This window comes from Hesperophylax consimilis, chromosome 9 (genome assembly GCF_061612785.1).
Source record: "Hesperophylax consimilis isolate HC1 chromosome 9, BYU_Hcon_1.0, whole genome shotgun sequence".
Classification (NCBI taxonomy): Eukaryota; Metazoa; Arthropoda; class Insecta; order Trichoptera; family Limnephilidae; genus Hesperophylax; species Hesperophylax consimilis.
Genome location: NC_142844.1, coordinates 13,863,384 through 13,887,008, shown reverse-complemented (window position 1 = coordinate 13,887,008; position 23,625 = coordinate 13,863,384). Strand labels below are relative to the sequence as shown.

Sequence of the window (23,625 nt, the reverse complement as noted above, 5' to 3'; positions counted from 1 at the left end):
GACGAGATATTAAGATAATATATACTGTTAAAGTGATAACACTGGTGACCTTAATGACGATGCCAACTAAAAACGTGGATGTTGGAATTTTTAAATAGAAAAAAATGCGAATTTAATGACGTTTGAGCTAACTGAACGAATATTTCGTGAATTCATCTATATCAGGCACATAATATTATATATGGAAAGTTCACATTGAGTTCTGAGATAATAATATTTTCTCAGCGTTATAATTTTCTATTCAAACTGATAATTATATTATATTTAAATATCTTTCTGCTTATGATTTTTTGTGATGTTTTCAAGGCTTCTCGAATTTAAGTAACATTTAAATAATAGTAAAACCATGATAATTTATTCAAAATATAGACTTAATTCATGACTAAATGTTTAACAGTGATACTTCTATAAAATAGAAAAATAAACAGTGAATAGAATCTTATTTTCCCTACACATAATTTATTAAAATGTAAACAAACCTTCACTAATTAAAATAGTCCTTACAAAACCTTGTTTTACTTAATAAATGTAGTTTACTTGCTGTAAAGGGATATGTTTTTACTAAGACTAAAACAGTCCTAACAAAACCTTTTTTTACTTAATAAATGTAGGATACTTGCTGTAAAGGGAGATGTTTTTGCTAAGACTAAAATAGTCCTTACAAAACCTTTTGTTACCTAACGAATGTAGGTTACTTGTAGTAAAATAATATGTTTTTGACAAATACTGAAATAGCTCATACAAAAACCTTTACGCATAGTTTAAACAAATTAGTTTTAATCTTAAATGTAACATGTAGGTTAGGTTGTAGACTTAAATGTAGGTTAGATCAGTACTTGTTATAAAGTTGCTTGAACTTTGCCATCTTTGTATTTCACCCCCGATATGTTACACTTTTTCAATGTTCGCTCTGGAACCACGTATCATTGCGTCGTTTGATCTGCGAGGGACCATCGCGGCGAGAGGTCTTAATCCGCCTGCGTCTAAATTAAACCCATCCCTGCTACAGGAGGAACAACCCCAAAGTACCAAGCAGTGGTGACTCGTGATTTCCGATGGGAGATGCTAAGATTGGAATATACGATCTTATTGATTTGATGTCGTCGAAAATGATTTTTTTAATTTAATATATGGTTGAACGAAGATTTTCATATTTTCGACTAAAACAACGTCATTAATACACTCGAAAGTCACGATCTGCCTATGGTACCAAGGCAGGTAGAATAGTATACCACCCGATCTTTTATTTAGGGCACATTAAAATCGTATATAGCCCAAGCGGCGTCCCACTAACCCTAAAATCGTTAAATCTCTGCACGATTAACCACCCGATGCGAGTTTTATTATGCCATCGATTCGCTTGCAAAAGTCGTATTATTTGTCTTGGCTTCTTTCAGCGTCTTTTGGCGTACCCTAAATTTGGAACGTGAACTGTGACATTAGGTATCAGTGGAGTAAACACACTTTTGACAATTGAACTTAGTCTCGTGTAACACATCGAGTTATTTCCCCTCCACTTCCCTAAAGAGATCTATTCGGAGTTATTGACTTTATATAGTATGTTGTTTTTCAATATGTCGCACATAGATATTTTTTGGACACTCGGCTAACTCGGTATCTTATTTATTATTTAGGATGCTTACGGCATTCATTCCAGAACAAGAAACTTATTACAGCTTTATAAGCTGACAACTAGCTCTAGCCCTGGACTGTTTGCTTTACAAACTGACAACTAGCTCTAGCTCTAGAATGTTTGCTACATAAGCTGACAACTAGCTCTAGCCCTGGACTGTTAGCTTTATAATCTGACGACTAGCTCTAGCCCTAGACTGTTTGCTTTATAAGCTGACAATTAGCTCTAGCCCTAGACTGTTTGTTATATAAGCTGACAACTAGCTCTAGCCCTAGACTGTTTGCTATATAAGCTGACAACTAGCTCTAGCCCTAGACTGCTAGCTTTATAATCTGACAACTAGCTCTAGCCCTGGACTGTTTGCTTTACAAACTGACAACTAGCTCTAGCTCTAGAATGTTTGCTACATAAGCTGACAACTAGCTCTAGCCCTGGACTGTTAGCTTTATAATCTGACGACTAGCTCTAGCCCTAGACTGTTTGCTTTATAAGCTGACAATTAGCTCTAGCCCTAGACTGTTTGTTATATAAGCTGACAACTAGCTCTAGCCCTAGACTGTTTGCTATATAAGCTGACAACTAGCTCTAGCCCTAGACTGCTAGCTTTATAATCTGACAACTAGCTCTAGCCCTAGACTTTTTGCTTTATAAGCTGACAACTACCTGTAGCCCTGGACTGTTGGCTTTACAAGCTGACAACTAGTCCTAGCCATTGACTGTTTGCTTTACTTAACAACACCTATTTTAAAAACCATGTGCGGCACATTAGGTACTTCATGCACGTCAGAATGTTTTTTTTATTTCTAAGTGAGACGTTTAATCTCTATTTTATAGCTTGTGGTGGACGCAGCGACATTAAACTTGACTTAATATTATTCAACTAAATTCTTTCCGGGCGTTTAATCATCCCTTAACGACGTTACTCGGCCACGTAACCACGTGAGAGGCGAGTCCAAATTATGCAGTCTGCTTCTAATTACCAGGAACACTCTGCGCGACCACCTCCGCGGCCCGAACATCCTTTACCCCTTCCTGCCTTTTCCTTCCTTTTCATTTCCGGTCTCCTCTCGGCGCTCCCTTTTACCACCTAATGTAAAAGTTGAAAGCGCCGCCCCACATCCGGCGGAAACGGTCTCCAGTCTCCACACGCGGCAGTAGGCTGTAGGATGTAGATATGCTTTGCAGACATCGATATGAAATTCGCAAGATTGGCCTTCTCAAACTGACAATTGCTTAAGTTTATTATTTATCGAATTTAAGTTTGTAGAACTCCATTTTTATTTGGGGTTCTTTTGTTTGTTTAATAATATCATTTTTTTCTTTTTATAAAAAAGGTATTTATAAACAAGTTCTGCTGTGTAATTATTACTACACGTGGCAGCAGTTTCACCTCAGGAAGGCATTCTTGAACTCTGGTGAAACCAATTACAGACGATGTATTTATATTATTTATTTATAGGTGCTTATCGTGAAATCTTTTAACAATTTTTTTTATTGATATTCACTAGAAATTCGCCAATACTTTTTTTTGCTTAACTTCTAAACTTCTTTATTTGTCCGCTAGGCGTCAGTAATGATCCATAGCGTCACATTACCTAATTCAAGTACCATTTTTTTTCTTCTCAATTACTTTATCCTGTATCGTTTGTTTCATTGCCACAATACAGTACTAGCTGGCATACTCAAGTTATGAGGAAGTTTCTTCCAAGAAGGAAGTTTCGCTTGATTTTTATGCGACCACCATCCTTGGCTGTTTAACATGTTTATGGTCAAAGCAAACTCATTTAGACCTGGGTCAAAAAGATCCAATAGAAACGCATTTTTTGTTGTTGTTTAAAGTCATTTTATGCTTAGATTAGTTTTTTTGATTGATGATTTAAAAAATGTACACAGTTTAATTGTACAACGGGCTTAGCTTATAGACGGGTATTATTACCCGCGCCGCTCCGGGAACCGATCATTGGATAACCAACACCTATGCCTTGGTCACCTCAAGTGACTAAGCAGTGGTCGGGTTCACGGGGTGTGGTTTTTCCAGGTCGTGGCTGCGTAAGCATCTGCCTACCAACTGCGTAGCGGGCTGGATCGGGGGAGGCCGGTTGAGGGAAACACTTTGACCTCCCTAGCTCTCGACCTATCGCCTTGCATTATAGTGATTGGATTTATACGTCCGTTACTCCTGGTCACACTGACCTTCAGTTACCTACCCAACTATCATATCTTTTTCTTTTTCAGAACTCTCTCCCTCCGTACTTTATATATACTCCCCCCTCATCATCCCCAAAGATGTCACAGGCCTTGGGGTAAATTTTTTTCCCTAAGGCCTCATCTGTGGAATTAATGTTTAAAAAAAACACTAAAGAAATCACCCTGTTTTAACAGTTAACACAATCAAATAAAATAGTTTCAACTGTTTGTTTTAATTATGAAATCTTGCCATATTAATAATATTAAAAAAATAAAGTTGTAAAAAGTAAAAACTAACTACAATTGTATAATTGAAAAAATATTTTATGCGAATCTGTCTGTGGTTTTATTGTGGACTGTAATCAATATTTGACACAACTATTGGGTTAGCTGTAGTTAACTGTTAGAATTTGGAAAGGGATTCTGACTTACCCTTGGTCGTTTTGATCGATAGTATGGCCTTGAGGGACAATGGTGGTTACCACTAAAGGAACATGTTTACAGCACAGGTTTTCTTAACAGACTTGTAAAGTATAATAAATTGTTGAAATGTCACTGATTTAGACATGTAGGTACTCCACACTGTCAGACAGGGACAGATAATTGGGTAACAGGTAATTTGGTGGAGGAATGAAGAAACATATTATAAAGGGAGATGCATATATTTGCGTCAGCAGTATGTGATTGCATTTTGCAGTGAAGAACTATTATTATAAACTTGACAAAAAATTATGTATAAGAAATTCGAGTAAAAGTAGAGAAATTCAAATAAAAATTGTGGAGGAGTATTTAATGTAGAGAAAATATCAATTATGTTCATAATAATGGAAAGGGAATATAATTTATGTTTTTAAATTGAAGCAGGCATCATTTAAACGTTGGAATGACCACTTGGATTAAACCATCTTTATAACGTTGATTTTCTCGAGTCTGAAATGAATCCCCGCTGACATGTCCTTCCACGTCGAGCTTCGGGTTGTAAGGTCCTGCCACTGAGAGCTCCGCTGTGACCTTACTTTTAGAAACACGCGTCGTTCACGAGAAACAGGGAAAGGTTACAACGGAGCTATCAGCGGTATGCCTTTATCCAGGATACCAGGGTCAACACCCTCCTGCGGTACTCCAGAGAGGTAATGGTGTAGAATTCAGTAGGCATTTCGGTAACGTAATCTCACCCCATAAACGTCTTCCTTCTTAAAGTTGTACAACGCCCCCATGTGTATGGGCGTGCTAAAGGTCCTAAAGGGTTTACCTTTTACGTAAATAGTTATGTAATATATGTAGTGTGTTATTGTTAGTGTGTAGTGTGTTATTTTAACTTCACGTTACCTCTGGGAATAGAATAGTGCTGAGTGCTCAGAACAGATAAGATAAAGGCCTGGAGTGGCTTCATTAATTTATGAAAGTGACTAAGAAAATTATTTTCTGCACAACTAGATATAAAAAAAAAAATTAATGTGTTAATAAGTGTGGGGGAAAATAGACATTCGTTTTTTTTTACGAGGATGAGGAAGGCCGGGGTTTACCTGACATACCGTTCTGGTCACGAAACTCGGCTAAAGCCATTTCAAGCAGCGTTTTGATTATGAATTGTGGTACTTCCCCAGCCTGATACTGAGAGGTATCTACCGCACTGTCTGTAGGTAGGTACTGTGGAAAACTAGGGGACTAACCATATCGCGTGAGAAGAGGTTGTTTTAGTGCTGGTCTTGAGGGTCTGAATAAAACTTAAATGCATGATCTTTCTGTTTTCGTTTAAACTGATCTGTGCCATACAATATATTTTGTACTGGAATATTTTTAACCATTCGTTTACTTTAATCATTACATATTATATGCATATATTTTTTTTCGGTTCTAAATTTCGGTTTTAACGTTACGGGTAATAAACTATTTATTCTGCTAACAAATTCTATCAAGCATCCAAGCGCACACATATAACGGGAGGAGCTACTTTAACATAAAAATAGCTTTTTCTGGTTTGGAACGAACCTTTGGTAGGAACCTGAAATGGGCCTCGTTGTGTCGGGAAGGTCGTGTCGTTTTCAGTCGTTACCATGGTTTAGTCCGAACAACACCGTGGCTTCGCCGTCTGCACGTTTCTTTAAAATGGCCTTTCTTTCATCGCCACCCAGCGGGCCTTCTGGCTGCAATTAGCGACTTCTTCCTGTAGGGCTACCTGAAGGAAAATGTTTTTAAACATCGGCCTCACACCTTGGACGAACTCAAAGATCGAATTCCGGAGGAAATTGCCGCTATAACTGTCGAGATATGCCAAAATGCGGCTGAAAACTTCAGAAATCGCCGTCATCAAGATATCGCTGCTGGAGCATCATCCTTCAGATGTCATCTTTTGAGCTTGATGCATAAAACGGCATGATTAACCGATTAACATAAAATAAACCCCATTTCAGTAAGCTGTGCCGTTTTTTTAATAGCCCTTCAAATCTCGTCTGTTTTGCCGTACCCTGTATTTCCCTCAAGACCCTGTGTGAAGTTAATTTAAAAAATAGCCTTAAGGCGATGCACTACGTCGTGTAATATTTAAATCGAGCCGCTGTCAATAACAATCCTTACGTAGATGGCGATAAGGTTTAAATTCCCGGTTAACACCATCCGCCTGTTTTGATTTATGCAAGAAAAAAACTTGGCCAAAAAGTGCCTTTTATTTTATTTTGTGGATGTTTAGGCATAAATATTTAATTTTTTTTCGATAATTTTATAAATAACTTAATTTGCCGCACTATACAATAAAATCATAACCGAAAATGGGTTCGTAAGTAGGAGATTTTGAACTTAAAAGCAGTTTTCATAGGCCTTATACATTATTTTTTTCTGGGCTTATAAAAAGACTTATCTAAAAAATACTCGATTATTTCAAAGGCCTCGATCATTTCTAGGCGACTAAATTTTCAAACCAAAAACACATGATTTTGCATTACTACGTATGGCATCGCCTTAATGACATTGAAGGGAAGTACTTGCAGAACAGTATTTAATCGTAATAAATTGATTTGATTTTTTCTAATAAATTAATAACCGTACTTTTAAGCACAAAATTTCAAAACGTTCGAATTTCAATGACTCACCACGAGTTGTGCGATTTATAGTCTACTAATTTGTGCTGAAAACATTCCCCTGATAATGTAAGGAGTATTATTTCCCTTATCTTCCCCTTGGGACCGGAAGACCGGAAGTCCGCCGTCCGGTGGACGTAACCGGAATCAAGATAATAGATATTAATTTTGAGCCTGCCACCTGGTGATATACTTCAACATTTCAGTGTTGCTTTCTTAATGAAGGCCTTTTGTGTTAGTTCTATTCATTCATTCGGGTGTGCCCACAACCAAATCTTTCAAAACTTCTTGAAACTACGTCACTTCAACGTTATACTTTTAGAACATAAGTACAAATGCTATTTGCAATGATATTTTTTCTCGTCTATTCTGTTTGTATAGTAGCAAATAATAAAAGTATTTATGTAACGTATTAACATGACCTTTTTTACATTGAAAATGATTTCCTTCAAGGCCTATGTCATCTTTTTATTATATTAAAACACAAATAACTTTATTTACATCACTTTAATATATATAACCTCTACGTGTTTCATGAACAATGTTCACCTCATCAGGAGCAAGTATATACTATATCCTGATGAGGTGAACATTGTTCATGAAACATGTAGAGGTTATATATATTAAAGTGATGTAAACAAAGTTATTTGTATTTTAATATAATAAATAATGACATCACAAAGTGATAAGCTTTCAGAAAAAAATTTCTTCGAAAAAAAAAAAAAAATATTCATCTTTTTAGGATGCTGTGTGGGGAGTCTTTTTACCGGAGAGGCTTCTCTATAAAAGTATTACTATTCGTTTTTAAAAGGATATAACATAGATATATTTTTTTAAAGGTACAAAAGGTATACAACATAGGTGGCGTGGTGGGTTAAAGCGCTTCATTAGACATAATGAACTAGAGGAAGTCAGCGATAAACCGACAGAATTGGAAGTGCTTCTTAGAGATGGCCAGGAACAATTTTTAAAAAATCTGAAAATTTCTGTTTTTAAAGACATAAAATTTAAACGTGCAATTTTCAGAATGGAATAGCCGACAAAACTATGACCATGAAAAATAAAATCCTGTTTGTTCGCATTAATTTCTTAAGAAAGTTTAAACTAGGGGTGAATTCTCATTGGAGCGAGTTGTAACGCTAAAAGTTTCCCAGAACATTATTCCGAGCTCAAATACTAATCTAAGGGAATTTCGTCCCTGAAAACTTCTCAGGCCCTACAATAATTATCAGTAAAGCAATTATTACTGTTACCTTTATTCCACAAGCTTGCATAAATATTATTTTACTATTTAAATTAATTTAGTCACATGGTTTTCTAAATCGTTTAGGGTGAATGTATAAAACCTGTAAAAATAAATATTTTAAAGTAACAACATTCACAAGTATCATGTCATTTCAATAGCCGTTTATTATTTCCCACAGTGGGGTGTGTCGCCTAGAGTGCGAATATTTTACCGTTTTTAAATTTTACTAAATCGTGGTATTTATAAATCCTAGTGTAAATTCTTTGTTTTAATCCCGATAGTAAATTCCTGCGAGTGGCTATATTTGCATCAATACCATTTATATAATAATATGAGTCGCGCAGATATTGATCGATTTCGATAATTATAATTATGATCATATAGCCTGCGGTTACGATGCATTAGGATATAATCGTTAAATACTTAAACTATTTTTGGACATGAACCAATTTGGCAGACAATATTTTAGCTGTACAACTATCTTTTAATAATGTGCTTTTATTGGATTAAGTCGAATTTTTTTATCATATCATATCTGCGTTTACTCTCCATCATTAAGATCAAGGTATTTTAAACAGAAACTATATTTTTCAAACGTGATACAACTTTATGTTTATTGTTAGATAAAATCTAATTATTTTAAAATATGACAACAAGCGGTCCAGTACAGTGAAATCAATAAATTTTCTCTATCGGGTCGATAGTCGTAACTACCGATGATTTAAAAACGATTTCCCGTGCACGGTCGTGCTATTTATAGCCAGACTGATATTGATAACGCAATGCATAAGAAATCGTTATAAGCTGGCAACGCTAAACTATGAATTGAAATTTCCAAACATCAAACGTCATACAACTACGTAAAAAAAATAGGAAATTGACAATGCTGATTTTAAATACTCACCTAAATATGCATTTGCAGCCCGTATTTACTTTTTGACACAAAAAGAGATTTAAATTAGTTAGTGGGGTCTTTATTCAGAATTTTTTATGTGGACAAATTTGGTTTCTCCAAGTCCGAACCAATGTAGCGTTATTAGCCTAAACGGATTTAACTCGCAGCGTATAAGACTTCTTTCCATTCTGAGAGCTTCGTTAGTTCAGCTAAGTTCGTTAATAAGCCAGTAATTTTGCATAACGAATTTGGTCAACATCGTATTGACGTAGGGCTTTATCGATCTTCGTGCTAGACCTCTTGGTGGTATCGATAGATGTCGATACTCACCACAACCACCACTTTGAATCTTGAAATGGCTTTAAACCTTTAATTATTAGGAGACCAAATTTGGCCCCAAACATCATACGAATTTGGGTTCCTGATATTTAAAGGGTTAAGCGTATTAATTTACCAGATTTGAATAGCCAAGTTCTTCTTAAAATTCCTCTTCCCTAGCTTCTTTCCTTCCCCGTTTCTTGATGGTAATTTGCTGCCCGCAGGCAACTGGAAATATGAATAAAAGTTTCGTGAAATATAGCAAAAACCAAAATAATCAACCCTTCACCTTTATACTTATAACAATACCTTACCAAAAAATACGTCAATACAAATCTTTTCACGGTGGCAGTCAAACAAGGGTTAAAGACTTGAATTTTACGGTACGGAAGCTGAAAAAACCTTTCACGGCAAATGCAGCGAACTCTCCCGAAACGGGCGAATTTTCCGTCCGAAGTCGAACTGACATTTACCGAAATTACCCGGTTCATTCGGGCGAATTGCGGGTCTGGCCCACACGGGAATATACTCTCGCTCGGGTTCAGAATACGAGAATTCTGTTCGTATTTCTTACTTTTCCTACCCTCGATCAATACCATATTCCAATTCATACGAAATTGAAACGATCAGATCATGCTTAAACGAGTAATTTTTTTACGGTTTTTTTATGTAGCGTAGTTTTAGAATATTTTTACAATTTCTTACAATTATTTTTGTGTCATAAATAGTTTTCTTCGTAATATTTGACAGATATCTCTTGGTTTTAAAGTAGGAAATACAATCGGTGAGCTATGGCGTTATGAAGTTTTCAGAGCTTTCTGTCTGGAATTCATAGTTCAACCAAACTATTTTCAGTTCACAACCTCGTTTTTACCATGGAAGCTACGATATATATTAGCTACATTAATTTTTGTGTTTGTTCCGTCTTTTATATTTCTTATATCAGGGCAAGCTGGGGTAAAAATATTTTCGGTTAATGCTTTTTGATTCCACCATCCTTAAGTGGATTTGTTTTTCCAAAATCGAATTTGACATTTTCCATTTCAAAATTACGTGGCAATTACTGAGTCTATTTTTAGCTTCGAAAAAGCGTAAAAATCTCCCCTCAAACAATGGAAAAACTTTTCTGTATTCTGTTCTGAAAACTTCGCTTTGGCAAAGTAATGGAAAAAATCCTATCAAAATATCTTCGTGGAATTTTCTGTCAAGTAATAATTTGTTCCCGACTTATTTAAACACGCAGCCTTCTTTTAAACCTGCCACAGGGACTAGTTTATACCCATTGTAAATTCGATAAATACAGTTTTTCCGGTCAGTAGCTGAGTTGGCATCGTGTTTGGGTCCCACCCAGGCGTCGTGTGTTCAATTTCTCGACTGGCCAAGTCCTCCATCATAACACAGGCAACATTTTCCGCTTACTTTGGTTGTAGTAATATATTTTCAAATATTGTCCGGTTATTCATAATCCGGGAATGTTTGTCTTCTTTAATAACAGAAAAAAAATTTCGGGAGTGTTGAGATATCTTTTCGTTTTTGCGTTTCCCCATTGCTTGTTATATTATTATTTAAGTAGTATTAGAGTAATGCCCCAAATAATCTGACGTGAAAGGTCCCTTGAAATCTTACCATGATTCTCATAAACGTCACAAGTAATAAGAAAGCAAAATAATGGTTTCAATAGAGCTTTTGGCGGTACGCGGAATTTTTTATTTTATTTGATACCATTATTTTTTTTTTAATGTTATTTCATAATGTGAGGCCCACATTTTAAAGTTTAGAGGTGAAATTTTGGAATCTGATGACTTTGATTTTTTTTCAAAATCGAAAAACAACCAAAAACTTCCACATGTTGTCACTGGTCACACAGTCTAGTATCCGCCCAGCCTCCCACCCGATCCTTACTGTCCAATAGTTACTGATTATTCAATTAGATTTTTTACTCCAAATAATGTCAAAGACTCAAAGTACATATATATAATACATACAGTTGAATATCTTCCATACAATGTATGTATTTTGTAGGTTAATTTAAAATTCAGTTATATGTTTTATATGATATGTATTTAAGCAAGTATATTTTGTTCCCCAGCACGCTGCGCATCCCCGTCCCCGTCCCCGGCGCCGGCAGCGCTCTGCGTCCGCGATGGCGTAGAGGCGGCTGAGCCGGCCGCCATGGGCGCCAGCGTCGGGCGGCACGGCCGCAACAACAGCAGCAACAGCGCTAACGGCGGCGGACAGGGCCGGAGACGCGCGCAGAGTAGCGGCGACCTGTGCGGCGCACCCGACGTCAGCTCGCTCAGGGACTCGTGCTCGGTCGCGGGCTCGGTCTCGGACGCGGCTACGTGGAACAGGTGAGAATGCACCCTAACCTAACCTAGGCTTTTAACCTGCAGTGGATGCAGAATAACCTGACCATACTGCCTCTTTTCATATTCTAGTTTCAGAGAACGCCCTCTAACCTAACCGCAAGAATGGAAGAAAGAATATTTTATCCAATAGTACCATTTTACCACCTCTGAGTTTTTGTGAATGCACCCTAACCTAAGCTAACCAAAATATGTGGCTTTTATCCAGCAATATATGTGGAATGATCTGTCAATACCATCTGAGTTTCATGTTTATTTAAACGGCGTTGATTGGAAGACATAAGATTGGGGAGAGTAGAGTAATGTTTGGAGTAGGTATCAACTCGAGTCAAAATTTTGATATGACTGTTTGGTCGCTTTAGGTATTTCTAAGTGGACGAGAAAACAAATAAATTTATTGGACCTCGGACGTCTGCTTAGAAGTTGTGAGTAATGTTGATTGGAACGTTAAATATGAAGCTGACGTAGATTAGAGAGGGAAGATGAAAAGAAAGAGAAGTGGAATTTGAGGAAGTGCGCTAAATCAATAGTTTCGAACATTGAAAGTGAAACTGAATATCTTGTAAGCAGTCGAGTTTATTAAAGATTTGTTGTTATGGGCCCAGGTAGTAGGTCCATCATTTTCTCTGCCTGAAGTTGTTTATCAGTACCTACTAATGTGGGGCCCCTATTGACCCCAGCAGGTCGCTCCCAAGCCACCTGGACGGGCGGCGGCGCCTGGCGTGCGGTGGTTGCGGTCGCTGCGGTGACTGCGCGCCCTCCGACAACAACAACTACACGCGCTCCTTCGGCCGTCCCGCGCCGCACCGACACCATCACCAGCCCCACCAGCCCCACCACCAGCGCAAGTTCAGCCACCAGTACGCGTGCAAGCTAGGTTAGTCCACACCAAATAAACTCTCATATTATATGTGTTCTGTGCAATTAACAATGATTTATATGTGTAACACTGCGAAATACCTCGTTCTGCAGATCGCTTTGTAAAAAAACATCGTTCTGCAAACGTTTCTTCGTCGAGTAGCGAGCTTAAAGATCAAACTAAAATATCAATAAGTTTAAGTTGGTTTTAGTTGGACTTTACCCCTAATCACTCCAGACATACAAAAAATATCGATTTCTATTTGTCCTCCTTTGCCATTACTCATCGCCTGTCACTGTCAGGAGACGGTGGGGGGGAAAAGAAGGAGAATTGGAGGGATGGGAAGCACTAAATGCAGCTAAAACCATTTCACACCAGTTTAATGCTTATTACGCGATAGTTGACTATTTGCGAACCCAAGATTGATAACCTTACCAGTCGATTTAAAAAAAATGTTCTTGATGTTGTCACATAGATTTGTATAACCTAAACTTCACTTAAAACTATGTTTGTTCTGCACCGCACCGTCGAAATTATATTTATATCGGAGGTTATAAGGAAAATCCACGCACTTATCTTTATCGGTAACTTATTGAAAAAATATCAACTTGAAATTAAAATTAAAATTTTATATAATGTACATATTGTATATCTGGATTACTTGTCGATAAATGCCTTAATTTGACGTGCTCATAGTGGTCTGTAGAAAAAAAGGAATTTTCCTTGTAAGCTTACGATATATTATTGTTTATCCATGTGCATTATATATAGACTTGATGCTAATTATGTTGTTTTTAAATGTGTTGAGAATAACTCTGGGATAACTTGAGTTTTCGATTAAGCTTGCATGTTTCCGTAACGGATATTAAAAAACCTTCAAGTTCTAAGTCGAAGAACTTATCCCCGAGGGAGACCTGAACTTTTTGATTGTTTCTGACTTAATTAAATCGCAATTTAAAATATAACCCAGCTATGTAAATATAAGTGTACTGGATTATTGTCTTGAAGCATGTACCGCCACTTCCATACATACTATGTTTGATTGTCAGCACGAATATTTTTGTTGCATCTTATTTATTTAATTATTTTGTTGATTTTGTTTCATTTGCATAATCCACTCTCTCTCACACAAAACATCATATTTAAGACGGCGATTTATTTTAATAAATTAAAATAACAACGTCTTAAATCCTTGCCTCCAAATAATTTATTTTCTTATATTATTTTTTTTTTTTTTAGTACACCGCGGTATTTAGTTTTTTTTCGATTTTGCCTAACCTTTTTTATTTTTCATTATTCTACTCTACCCTTATAAAATCAATTTTCCCCACAAAAGGTACGCAACAGAATCCGGGTTCCGTGTGTTGTGTGTTGGGCAGTCTCGAATCGATTCACCGATAATAGTAGTGCACACAAAGCGAACAAAGATCCCGAGTCAACTTTAAAATCACGTGTGCGAGGGTTTGCACGAGTAATCAAACCAACTGCCTGTAACGTACAAGCCCACCCAATTGAAGTTTGACTTTATTTAGTTTTTTCCTCCTGATTCCTGTCGAGTATCGCTGTTAGAAAACTAAAACTTTCCTTCTTACCATTGCTCATGAATCCAAATTCACACCGTAAGTAGAAACCTTTGGCAGTTATTTTTGGGTGCTTTATGCTCATTAACACTTTGTGGCGTTGTGATTTCTAATTTGAATTGTTTAATTTTCTATCTAACGTTTGACCCTCTCTTCGTACATCCTCTGCATTTTTCGCACTTTTTCAACGTCTTCCATTTCCACCGACTTGTGAGCATCGCAACAAATCATTACTCTCATATAGGATGAAAATGACACATACCTAAGGCCTACCTAGAGTGTGGTAGAGAGGGACCTGGTAAGGGTCACTTGAGTCGATGGCAGCAATCCTTATTGACACATGGGTGGTTGGTTTTGCAGCAGGGGACCTGGACCCAGTGTGGAAACTTCAGGACCCAGGCTGTGACCAGGGTTACGGCTCCGAGAGGTCGCCAGAAGAGGAGTTCCCTCCAGCGATGCCTGTGGACGAAGACTTTGAGGATCAGGAGGAGGAGGTGGACCTCAGGCAGATGTATCCGTTCATCAACGACGGTAATCTCCATAAATACATTCAAATATTCATACAAATATTATGTCCACCAAATTGAAGCACCATCACTTCACATTAATTATCTCTTGCTAATGTGATCTCGGTCGCCATCGTGTCAGTAACCACTCGTGCGGTTGATTCTCGAATTAGGTGGATTCCGCCGCTCCGTTCCTCACCCTCACCTGTGACAAAAGGTATTATTCTGCTCGATTGGCAGCACGTCGCCTAATATATATATATATATATAAAACAAGCCACCTAGAAGACGCCGCATTGTCAAAATCACAATTAAACGTTTATCTTCTCTTATAATATAACTGAAAAAATAACGTTTAACTGGAAAATCCAAATTCACTTTCAGTTTATTAACCAACAAATTGAATTCTAAGAAATCCTCTATTCGCAATCCAACGACAATCTAAACATTATTTAGGAGTAAACTTTTTTCTTACATTTTTTTTTTATTTTATTTTAATTTAAAGTTATTTTGTGTTTTTTTATTACAGTAATTACAAAATGGTACAAAGCCAATGGTCGCTAAAATCTCGGGACAGACTAATTATCTAATTTACTTTGATTCCACATTATTTCAACACACACTACATATAATGTACCATAATGCAACACACACAGAACACGAATTTTATTCTTATATTCTGACAATTTGATTAAATAAATTGAATTGTCAAATCTGATCACTTTAAGATTTACGTTACTTTTTGTGATATTATTTTCAATTCATTTAAGGTAAGTTTTAAGTAATATAGTGTTGAACTTTTTAATTATGTTGCCTTTTATGTGTTACTCGCCTTTTAGTAATTTTATTTTTGTATGTAATTGTTATTTACGCCTCGCATGTGATATTGTTTAATAAATTGAAATACCTATGTGATATGTAGATATTATTCAGAACGACGGTTATTAAATGTTTATAATGTTTCATATTCGTGTTCTACTGTTTTTGTTTGTGTCAAATATTATTTTATTTATAAAAGTTTCAAAATGGCTTTGTATAAGATGCCTGCAGTAAAATAAGGATTAACCGTTTATTGATCATGAATATGAGGTATATTACCATTTATTTCCTCAATATTCTACCTTTATGGATAAGCCATATACCCCTTACTTTACGATCTGCTTATTACATAACATTTTCAGAGTATATTAATATGTCGTTGGATAAGTGTCCTAACTTTTGTAGATTGGTAAAACAATACGTCAGAGAACAAAATTACCAGCAACATTTGTGACACAAACCAAAGTGTTTTTCTGCCTCACTGTCGTTAAAACTCCCGTGAACGGATGATAAAATCTTTTGGCTTGTTGGCTATTGTTTTCGGGTTTAGGCGGACTTGCTATTCGGGTCTTCGTTAACTATCCTGAGGCTGATGGGGAAATTTTAATAAAAAAGTTTTCAACCCCCATCCCTCTATCCACCCCTGGCCTTACGAACCACAACTTTTTTCATCAGCAAAAGTAGGACCCGTCATTGTATCGACACAACTAGGTATTACGCCACACAAACTCGATTTCAACTACAAACCATCGACCATACAATTGTTAATCTTTTGAGAGCTGTTTCTTCCCCTCGGATTAAAGTTCTAATAAAGTCTTTCGAATAAATCTGATCTTCCCTGTTTCGTTCCATTTCGAAGCCAGAAAAACCCTGTTTTCAATTAAACCCCTTAAATCCCTATTGCTCGTGCGGAAAATCAATAGGCTCATGAATTTATTTTCACGATGGTGTCAAGTGGATTTTCGCAGTTGAGCAATCACCCTTTATTCATCTGGTTGGATGATAATTGTTTGAGTTTTAAAGAGCTTTAAGTTAGCATGTTATATAAATATAAACATCAGCTCTTTTTTTTCTACGTGTTAAAGATACAGTCAATTCCCTGCTTGAATAAAGCACTGTTGTAGAATTTCTGTTACCAAAATAATTTTCTTTGAGTGAATAATCAATGTTTTCTATAAAAAGGTACTGCTACTGAAGAAAGAAATATTATGATGGAATTAAAAGTAGTTTCATACTCTCACACGATAAGGGAGTTTTCTCACTGTTACATTTATTAACATTTGTATTGCTTGACGTGGCAAAGCACCGTTTGCGTTTACTTCTCTCTCTCTCTCTCTCTCTACTTATTATAATTAACTCGTATCATACCATTAGATAAATAATTTTTTAATGTTCAGTTAGTCATTTTCATTCTTCGTCAATCTGTATATCCACTAACTGGCAGACTCGATGATGTAGTTGTTCATATTATGTTATGGTTTTACAAATAAAACCTATCCCGTACTAACTTTTAATTAAAATTTATCTGTGCTTTCTGCTATGTACAATTAATAATAAATACCTTTAGCCGTGCTAAATATTACATCCCAAATTCTTTAATTTTGGTTATAAATTGTTAATTATACAGTCATTATTTTATGTACCAAATGCACCGAAATTTAATCATCAGTTTTAATCGAAAAGTTCGGTCTGGAAATAAATTATTTAAATATTCAATTATAATGTACTTTCTTTTGATAAATAAATAAATAAATAAATAAAATAAATAAATTTTCTACTCGGGTCGGATGGAAACTTAAATTTTAATACTAATTTACATTTTGAAATAACGAGCAGTATTTGTTTGTGCGTCAAAACTGTAAAATGCGTAAGACTTTCTTATTTAAAATTAGCTTATAAAATTTTTCTTTAAATTGTATTAACGATCTAAATGTTTCAATATAATTATACTACTTTCACGTAATATTATTTCTCATACTATTTAATTTATAGAATTACTAGATACCTTATTTTCTTTTGGCACACTAGAGTATTGCTAATTTATTAAGAATCTCTTCCAATTATTGGTAATTCCGATTAAAAAGGGATTGCAGGCTGTCGCATCCGAAACTGCTCCGAATTACAGGGAAACATGAATAATGGACTGTTAATAAATTTGAAACGAAACGAAATGGATGAAGTTTGTTGAAATTGGGTGATCATATGTATTTGGATGACACAAGGTATGAAAGAAGGAAAAAAGGGAGACCAATCACTCACCACGAAGCAGCACACAACATTACAGTATTATTAGTTCTAGCACAACACAATCACATAAGTTCCACTGCGATAACTCGTGGTAATTATTGGAGCCACAACACTGCGAAAATATAAGCAATTTCAATATAGTTGAATTCCTTCTTTTCAAAGATTATACACACGATAAACATCAACGGCTTACTTCCAATAGTTTAATAACTTGTTCTGTCTTTTTCAAACAAATGCTGTCGAAATTTGCAAAGTTTTCTTTGTCATTGTTCTAAATTTCAAATCATTTTCCAGCAGTTGGAGATAGACTTAGGACGGGTTGTTTCGGAGAATTTGAACAATTCATCAAATTTCAACGTTCATTTTCGGGTTCTGTGAAAGACTTCTTGAAGTTCTGTTTTTATATCATTGTAGGCTAGTTGCTTGAGAAAACTGAAATAAAAACAGAACTTGAAAAAATCTTTCACAAAACTTGAAAATGAACGTTGAAATTTGATGAATTATTCAGATTCTCCGAAACAACCCGTCCTAAGCGTTACCGAAAAAAACTGAATTTAACGAATTCAGTTTTTCTGATAAACTTTTAGTAAATTACGAATATATCATAACGATGTCGGAACACGAGTTCATGAAAATTTGAAACTTTTCGCATTTCATCATATCATTTAATGTATGTCATTTTTCTCCACGCAGTATATCTCTCATTTTATTTGTCTTAAGATATTTTTACAGGAATATTTCCATGAACTTTATGGAATTAATACATTGGATCAATATTTTTAGAATCGCTGAAGGCAAAGTTGTTACTCATTATACCTAATCAGTACGTATTTACGTAATATTAATTCTCTTCGTTTTCACTCCCAAAACCACGTTTCATGTGTAAATTTTGCTTTTGTTTGTATTAATTTGCAATACCAACTAGATATTATCTATCTCTGTAATATATACGTATTTGTAATAATAATTAATAATAAATAATAATAATAATTGGATGACCTTGTATAGCGTCGTTTTTGTGCAAAATCACCTCAAGGGCGCTATGCATATGATATCTTAATATCGTAATTTATTTAAGGTATTGTTTTACTCTATAGCTAAACAACGAAATTGATTTCTAGGTTCAATTTTTTTAAATACTATTTCTTATACATTATGTATCAGAACGTACCCGACGAACTTTTACCAACGATTGCTGTAGTAAAACATTTTATAGTTGTTCTTAGGAATTTGACAATTTATTATGGTACTATAAGGATTACTGTTACTCGACTAAGTGACCAGTGAAGACAATATTAGGGTCGGGATTGGACGGTTACTCGACTAAGTGACCAGTGAAGACAATATTAGGGTCGGGATTGGACGGTTACTCGACTAAGTGACCAGTGAAGACAATGTTAGGGTCGGGATTGGACGGTTACTCGACTGAGTGACCCCAGGAATCACTGATTGAAGTTTGTTTGGTAGATCCTGATACATCCTGTATACTACCTAGTAAAGCTATTTTGGTTTGAATCAAGAATTCTCTTGTGCATACTTTGAAAGTGCATAGTGATAAAACGTGTAGTTTTGTGTATTAATTACGTTTATCAATTCTAAATTCATGTAATAATAGCTCGACTACCTAACAAGTTGCATACTTATAGTAGTAAGATAAATCCTATGGCAGTAAGACCCTATCATGGATGATCAATTTTACTCCAACAACGTTTCAAATACAATATCAATTCAAAAATACAGTCACTTAATTTGATTGGTGAAAGCTGCCTAATGTACAATAAATCCTAAGTATAAGAAATCACAGTAACGAAGAAATTTGTAATATATTTTATTTTAATTTACTTATAAACAGGTAGGTAACATTTACTAATTTATTGTATTATTGTTTATAATTATTAGAGAGCATAGATCCCACAATTCCATTGGCTCTGGAGAGTGAAACTGTTTGCATAATCGTAAAAATATATTCCGAGGTTTCACAGAATTCATCCCTCTGAGTTTTTCTTGTTTCCCGCGAAGATATATAATTGTTCGTTACAAATTATTTGTAGGCACATTTTCTTTCGACAATTGTCTGTAACTCCTGGAAATTACCCTTAAGCCGTATATAAGTAAGGTTTGATCAATAACCAATTTGCCAATTACTTCTGCAAAACAGATAAAGTAAATTTACCGTAATAATAAATTGGTGAAATAACGTGACAAAAATATCAAATCTTTGGAATTTGTGCGTTTTCTAAGAATCGCTCTTCAGAAAGTCATCCCCATTAATAAACAATTAAATTGAAAACCTTACTTCATAGCTAGTCCATAGTTCCTAAACTCTTTACCATATTAATTTGTCTTTGCACTATTGTCCAAATTAAGAGAAAGCAATTTTTTGTCTATTAAATATTTTTGTGTCAGTTTATCCAATAAATCTAACCTTTTCCCTGCTTTCATTTTTATTTTTATTAAGTCTTCTTTAAAGTAAAGTAAATAAAATTTCACAGAACAGAAACCTTGCACAGCCTTAAATACTAGTTTTCATTAGTTTTAACTTTTTACGGATGGCTTAATATTTTGAAGGTTTGACAATACGATTCGTTTCAACCTGATCTGTAAAACTCCTTGATTTTTACTAAAATATATTCGCCATATATTAGCTGAAAATAAAAACAAATGAACAAAAGAAAATAAACCTAGCTAACGACTACTCTGTAAACTGGCGTTTCACACCCCTAGTGGATGGGCAATACGTCATTATTGTTGTTAAATGTAATATTAAAATAAAATAAAATGTTTAGTTTCGAACCCTATCGATTTCAAGAATCTTCGTTCAAAATGACGATTTTACTGGATGTAATTTTTTAGGTTCTAACAGATTTCGTACAAACAGGGCCGGCCCTGTGCAGGCGCAATTAGAGCAGTCCGATTCCGGGCGCCGAATTTTCAAGGCGCATATAATACTTAACACCTAACTATTATTTTTCACAAAAACGGCGCTATAAGAAAATACAAATCATTAGAATATTATTGATAACAGTAATCACCTACCTATACATGTACTCGTTTTGACAAGGGGCGTCAAAATTTTACTCACCGCGTTTGTTCAGGGTCGGCCCTGTGTACAAAATGCCGTCTTTACGGCAAAATGACAGCGACTTTTCACTTCTTGCAATACAATATTAGAGTTAGTTTCTATCGTCATGTGTTCCCTTTTCACTTGTTTCTTTTACAAACATATGTTTGCTCTCAAACTTGTGAAGCGTATTTGTTGAAAAAGTTGCACACAAGTTGCAGTGCAATGCGATCCTTCATTCTTCAAAATTACACGATGCTGTTTGAAGTGTTACTGCCAACAAGCAGAGCGAATTCCCAACTTGCATCCACTCCGTACTTTTTAATACAATTTCTATTTCACGACCACTTTATATTTCATTTTCGTTTTCAAGTAATTTTCGGTATTCATTTTTATATTTTTTTCTTGACGATCTGAGACGGGTGCAGTAACTTATTGTATGATGCCTGTATGAAATTATTTTAAATAAAAACTTCAGCGTTATAGCTGAATATCTGCTGTCTATAGGAAAAATTCAAGCGTTCTTTAAAATCTTCAATGTTCTCAGCTCTTTCGTACTGTGAATTCAAGTTTAGTAAATATTTTCAATACTTAAACCTTTGTAAAATTCTCCATAAATTATCTTAGTAACAAGGGGTTATTCCATCTGACAAATTTAATTTGTACTTTAAATAAAATTACACTTTACTTCACTGTAATGTAACAGTTTTCTTTTGTTATTTGTCGACATAGTAAACAATAATTGTATTGTTTGAGGTATAGCTGAATTTTCTTGGAAAGAATTTAATTTTAGTGAATTATATTGTAAGCTGTGAACCAATAGGTAACAATCAATTCAATTAATACTTACGCATTTCAAATAAAATAAACCATAGATCATATCAGATTCCTCTTTTTAAGGTCTTCTATAGAGAAAGCGTTCAGAACAACTCTGGGATTTTCATATTAATACTAAGAACCTTCGTCTCAAATATGAGATTATCTTTTTCCTTCGTAGATCTCTTTCAAACACATAGACAAAGGATTAGGGTAGAAAGCCTCACTTACTAATAAACAACACTCTCTTAATTTCCTAGAAATTTCGTCGATTTATTCCCCAACACCCTTTCATGAATAAGCAGCGTCCTTTCTTCTCGAAGATCAGAATCTGTAAGGATTTACACGTGAGATTAATAACGGTGATTCATAATTCCGGCCGTGTGCTATTCGCTATTCGCTAAGCTCGTCACTCGCATTTCGCAGCTTTTGTGTAACCGTTGCTCCGTTGATATATCGCTCGAGAATTAAATGATTGATCTCCTCCCTGACTCGGTAAGCCGTGGAACGTTTCACAGTCCCGGGCGCTTCTTCTTTTCATAATTTGATCTCGCTTTTCTTATTTCTCAATCGTGAGAAGTTGGCGGTGATTACTTAACCCCTTTGCGTCCTGGTGCCCTGGCATTTAGGCGATGAGAAATTGATGATACTTTTAAAATTATTTATGAGCCATTGAAATCCGATCGAATATGAAAATATCTGATCATCGATATTTGTATTACCTAATTGGAAAAATCAGAACGGCTTGAAGAGGATTATTCAAAAAAATGTACTTTCCCCACCTACTATGCATATACAATGAAATATAAATTTAGAAATAAAACATCGTGAAAAGGGCGTTTTTTGTGAATTAAAAATGTACATACATAAGTACGACAAATTTATGCTGCAACGTAAATCGGTCGTTTGAAAATTAAATCTTTGAGTTTTTTAATAATTCATATTTTTTTGTTTCATTTTATTTGCATAGAAAAAAAGACAAAAATACTATTTTTTTAGAATTACCATCAAATAATTTGCCTCTAAAATCGTTAAAAAGCAATTTCTCTAATTGCCTTATTTTATAATTTGAAACACAAATAAATTAAGTAGCACACATCCATACTAAATTTTAGCCACACTAATTGATTTAAAACAAATAATGATTCAGTTCGGTTGAATATTTTGGCCTCAAATACAAATTTAAGTTTTTTATGAAAAAGACTGCGTAACCCTTTTCCATTTACCAACATTTGCAGTATTTTACAGTAAAAGCACTCATTTCATCAGAGTAAAAATAGTAATTGGACTAGTTTTTACATTATTTTATTTTTATTTTTCTGCACGTTTTGTCAAGAATCGATATAATGGCACTAAAGGATCACTGCAGAAGTGTCCGTAATAAACTGACCGGTACAATTGTCGCAAGGTCACTCAGGTACGTATTCCAACACTTGCAGAATGGGACAGGTAATTGGGTAATAGGTTGGGTTAATGAGAGACCATATGTTATAAGGAGATGCGTATAGTTACGTCAGCACATTATGTAATTGCATCACAGAATAAGATTTTTTAAACTTTCGAATGTTAATTTCTTATTCTGTATCTTCACAGTGAACATCTGATAGTTTACTCAATTTAACGTTTAATAGTTGTGCATATCTCCAAGTATTTAGAATGCATCTACCTGCTAATTAGTTCTAATCGCGAATCTCTATTGCATATCGCACTTGCGTTCACCTCATTGCATATTCATTTCAATGGCTCTTAGCCTCCACCTGTAATGGTTGGTATGGCAATGCGTAAATAGTTAAGATAATATCTATCTGCATATTATGTCAATATCTACGGTTACAATGTAATGAACTCGGTTAACACCTGCTGCCAACAATATGTGTAAAATACTGGAACTTAATTTTGAATGTTAATTCAAGCGACAACAAATACTCGGAGGTGTAACGTTTTATAATTAGTGCCTTGCGTCTAAGACTTATATAGCTGGTGAATTGCGACTAAAACCCTTAACTTTTGATTAT

At 35.1% G+C, this 23,625-nt stretch overlaps 1 protein-coding gene across 10 annotated transcripts in view; it reads left to right on the top strand.

The window, feature by feature from the left end:
• The window catches only part of LOC149420950 (uncharacterized), a 496,980-nt gene that overhangs the window by 431,273 nt on the left and 42,082 nt on the right, over positions 1-23,625 (top strand). For 9 of the 10 annotated variants that reach the window (XR_016302625.1, XR_016302624.1, XM_089635638.1 and 6 more), the window contains 3 exons: positions 11,446-11,707; positions 12,403-12,599; positions 14,522-14,692. Coding sequence is in view for 8 of the 10 variants with exons in the window: in XM_089635638.1 (XP_089491764.1) it covers positions 11,446-11,707; positions 12,403-12,599; positions 14,522-14,692 (630 nt within the window). In the remaining 2 variants the exon portion in view is untranslated. The remainder of the gene's footprint in view (positions 1-11,445; positions 11,708-12,402; positions 12,600-14,521; positions 14,693-23,625) is intronic. The other variant, XM_089635634.1, reaches the window with a different exon arrangement.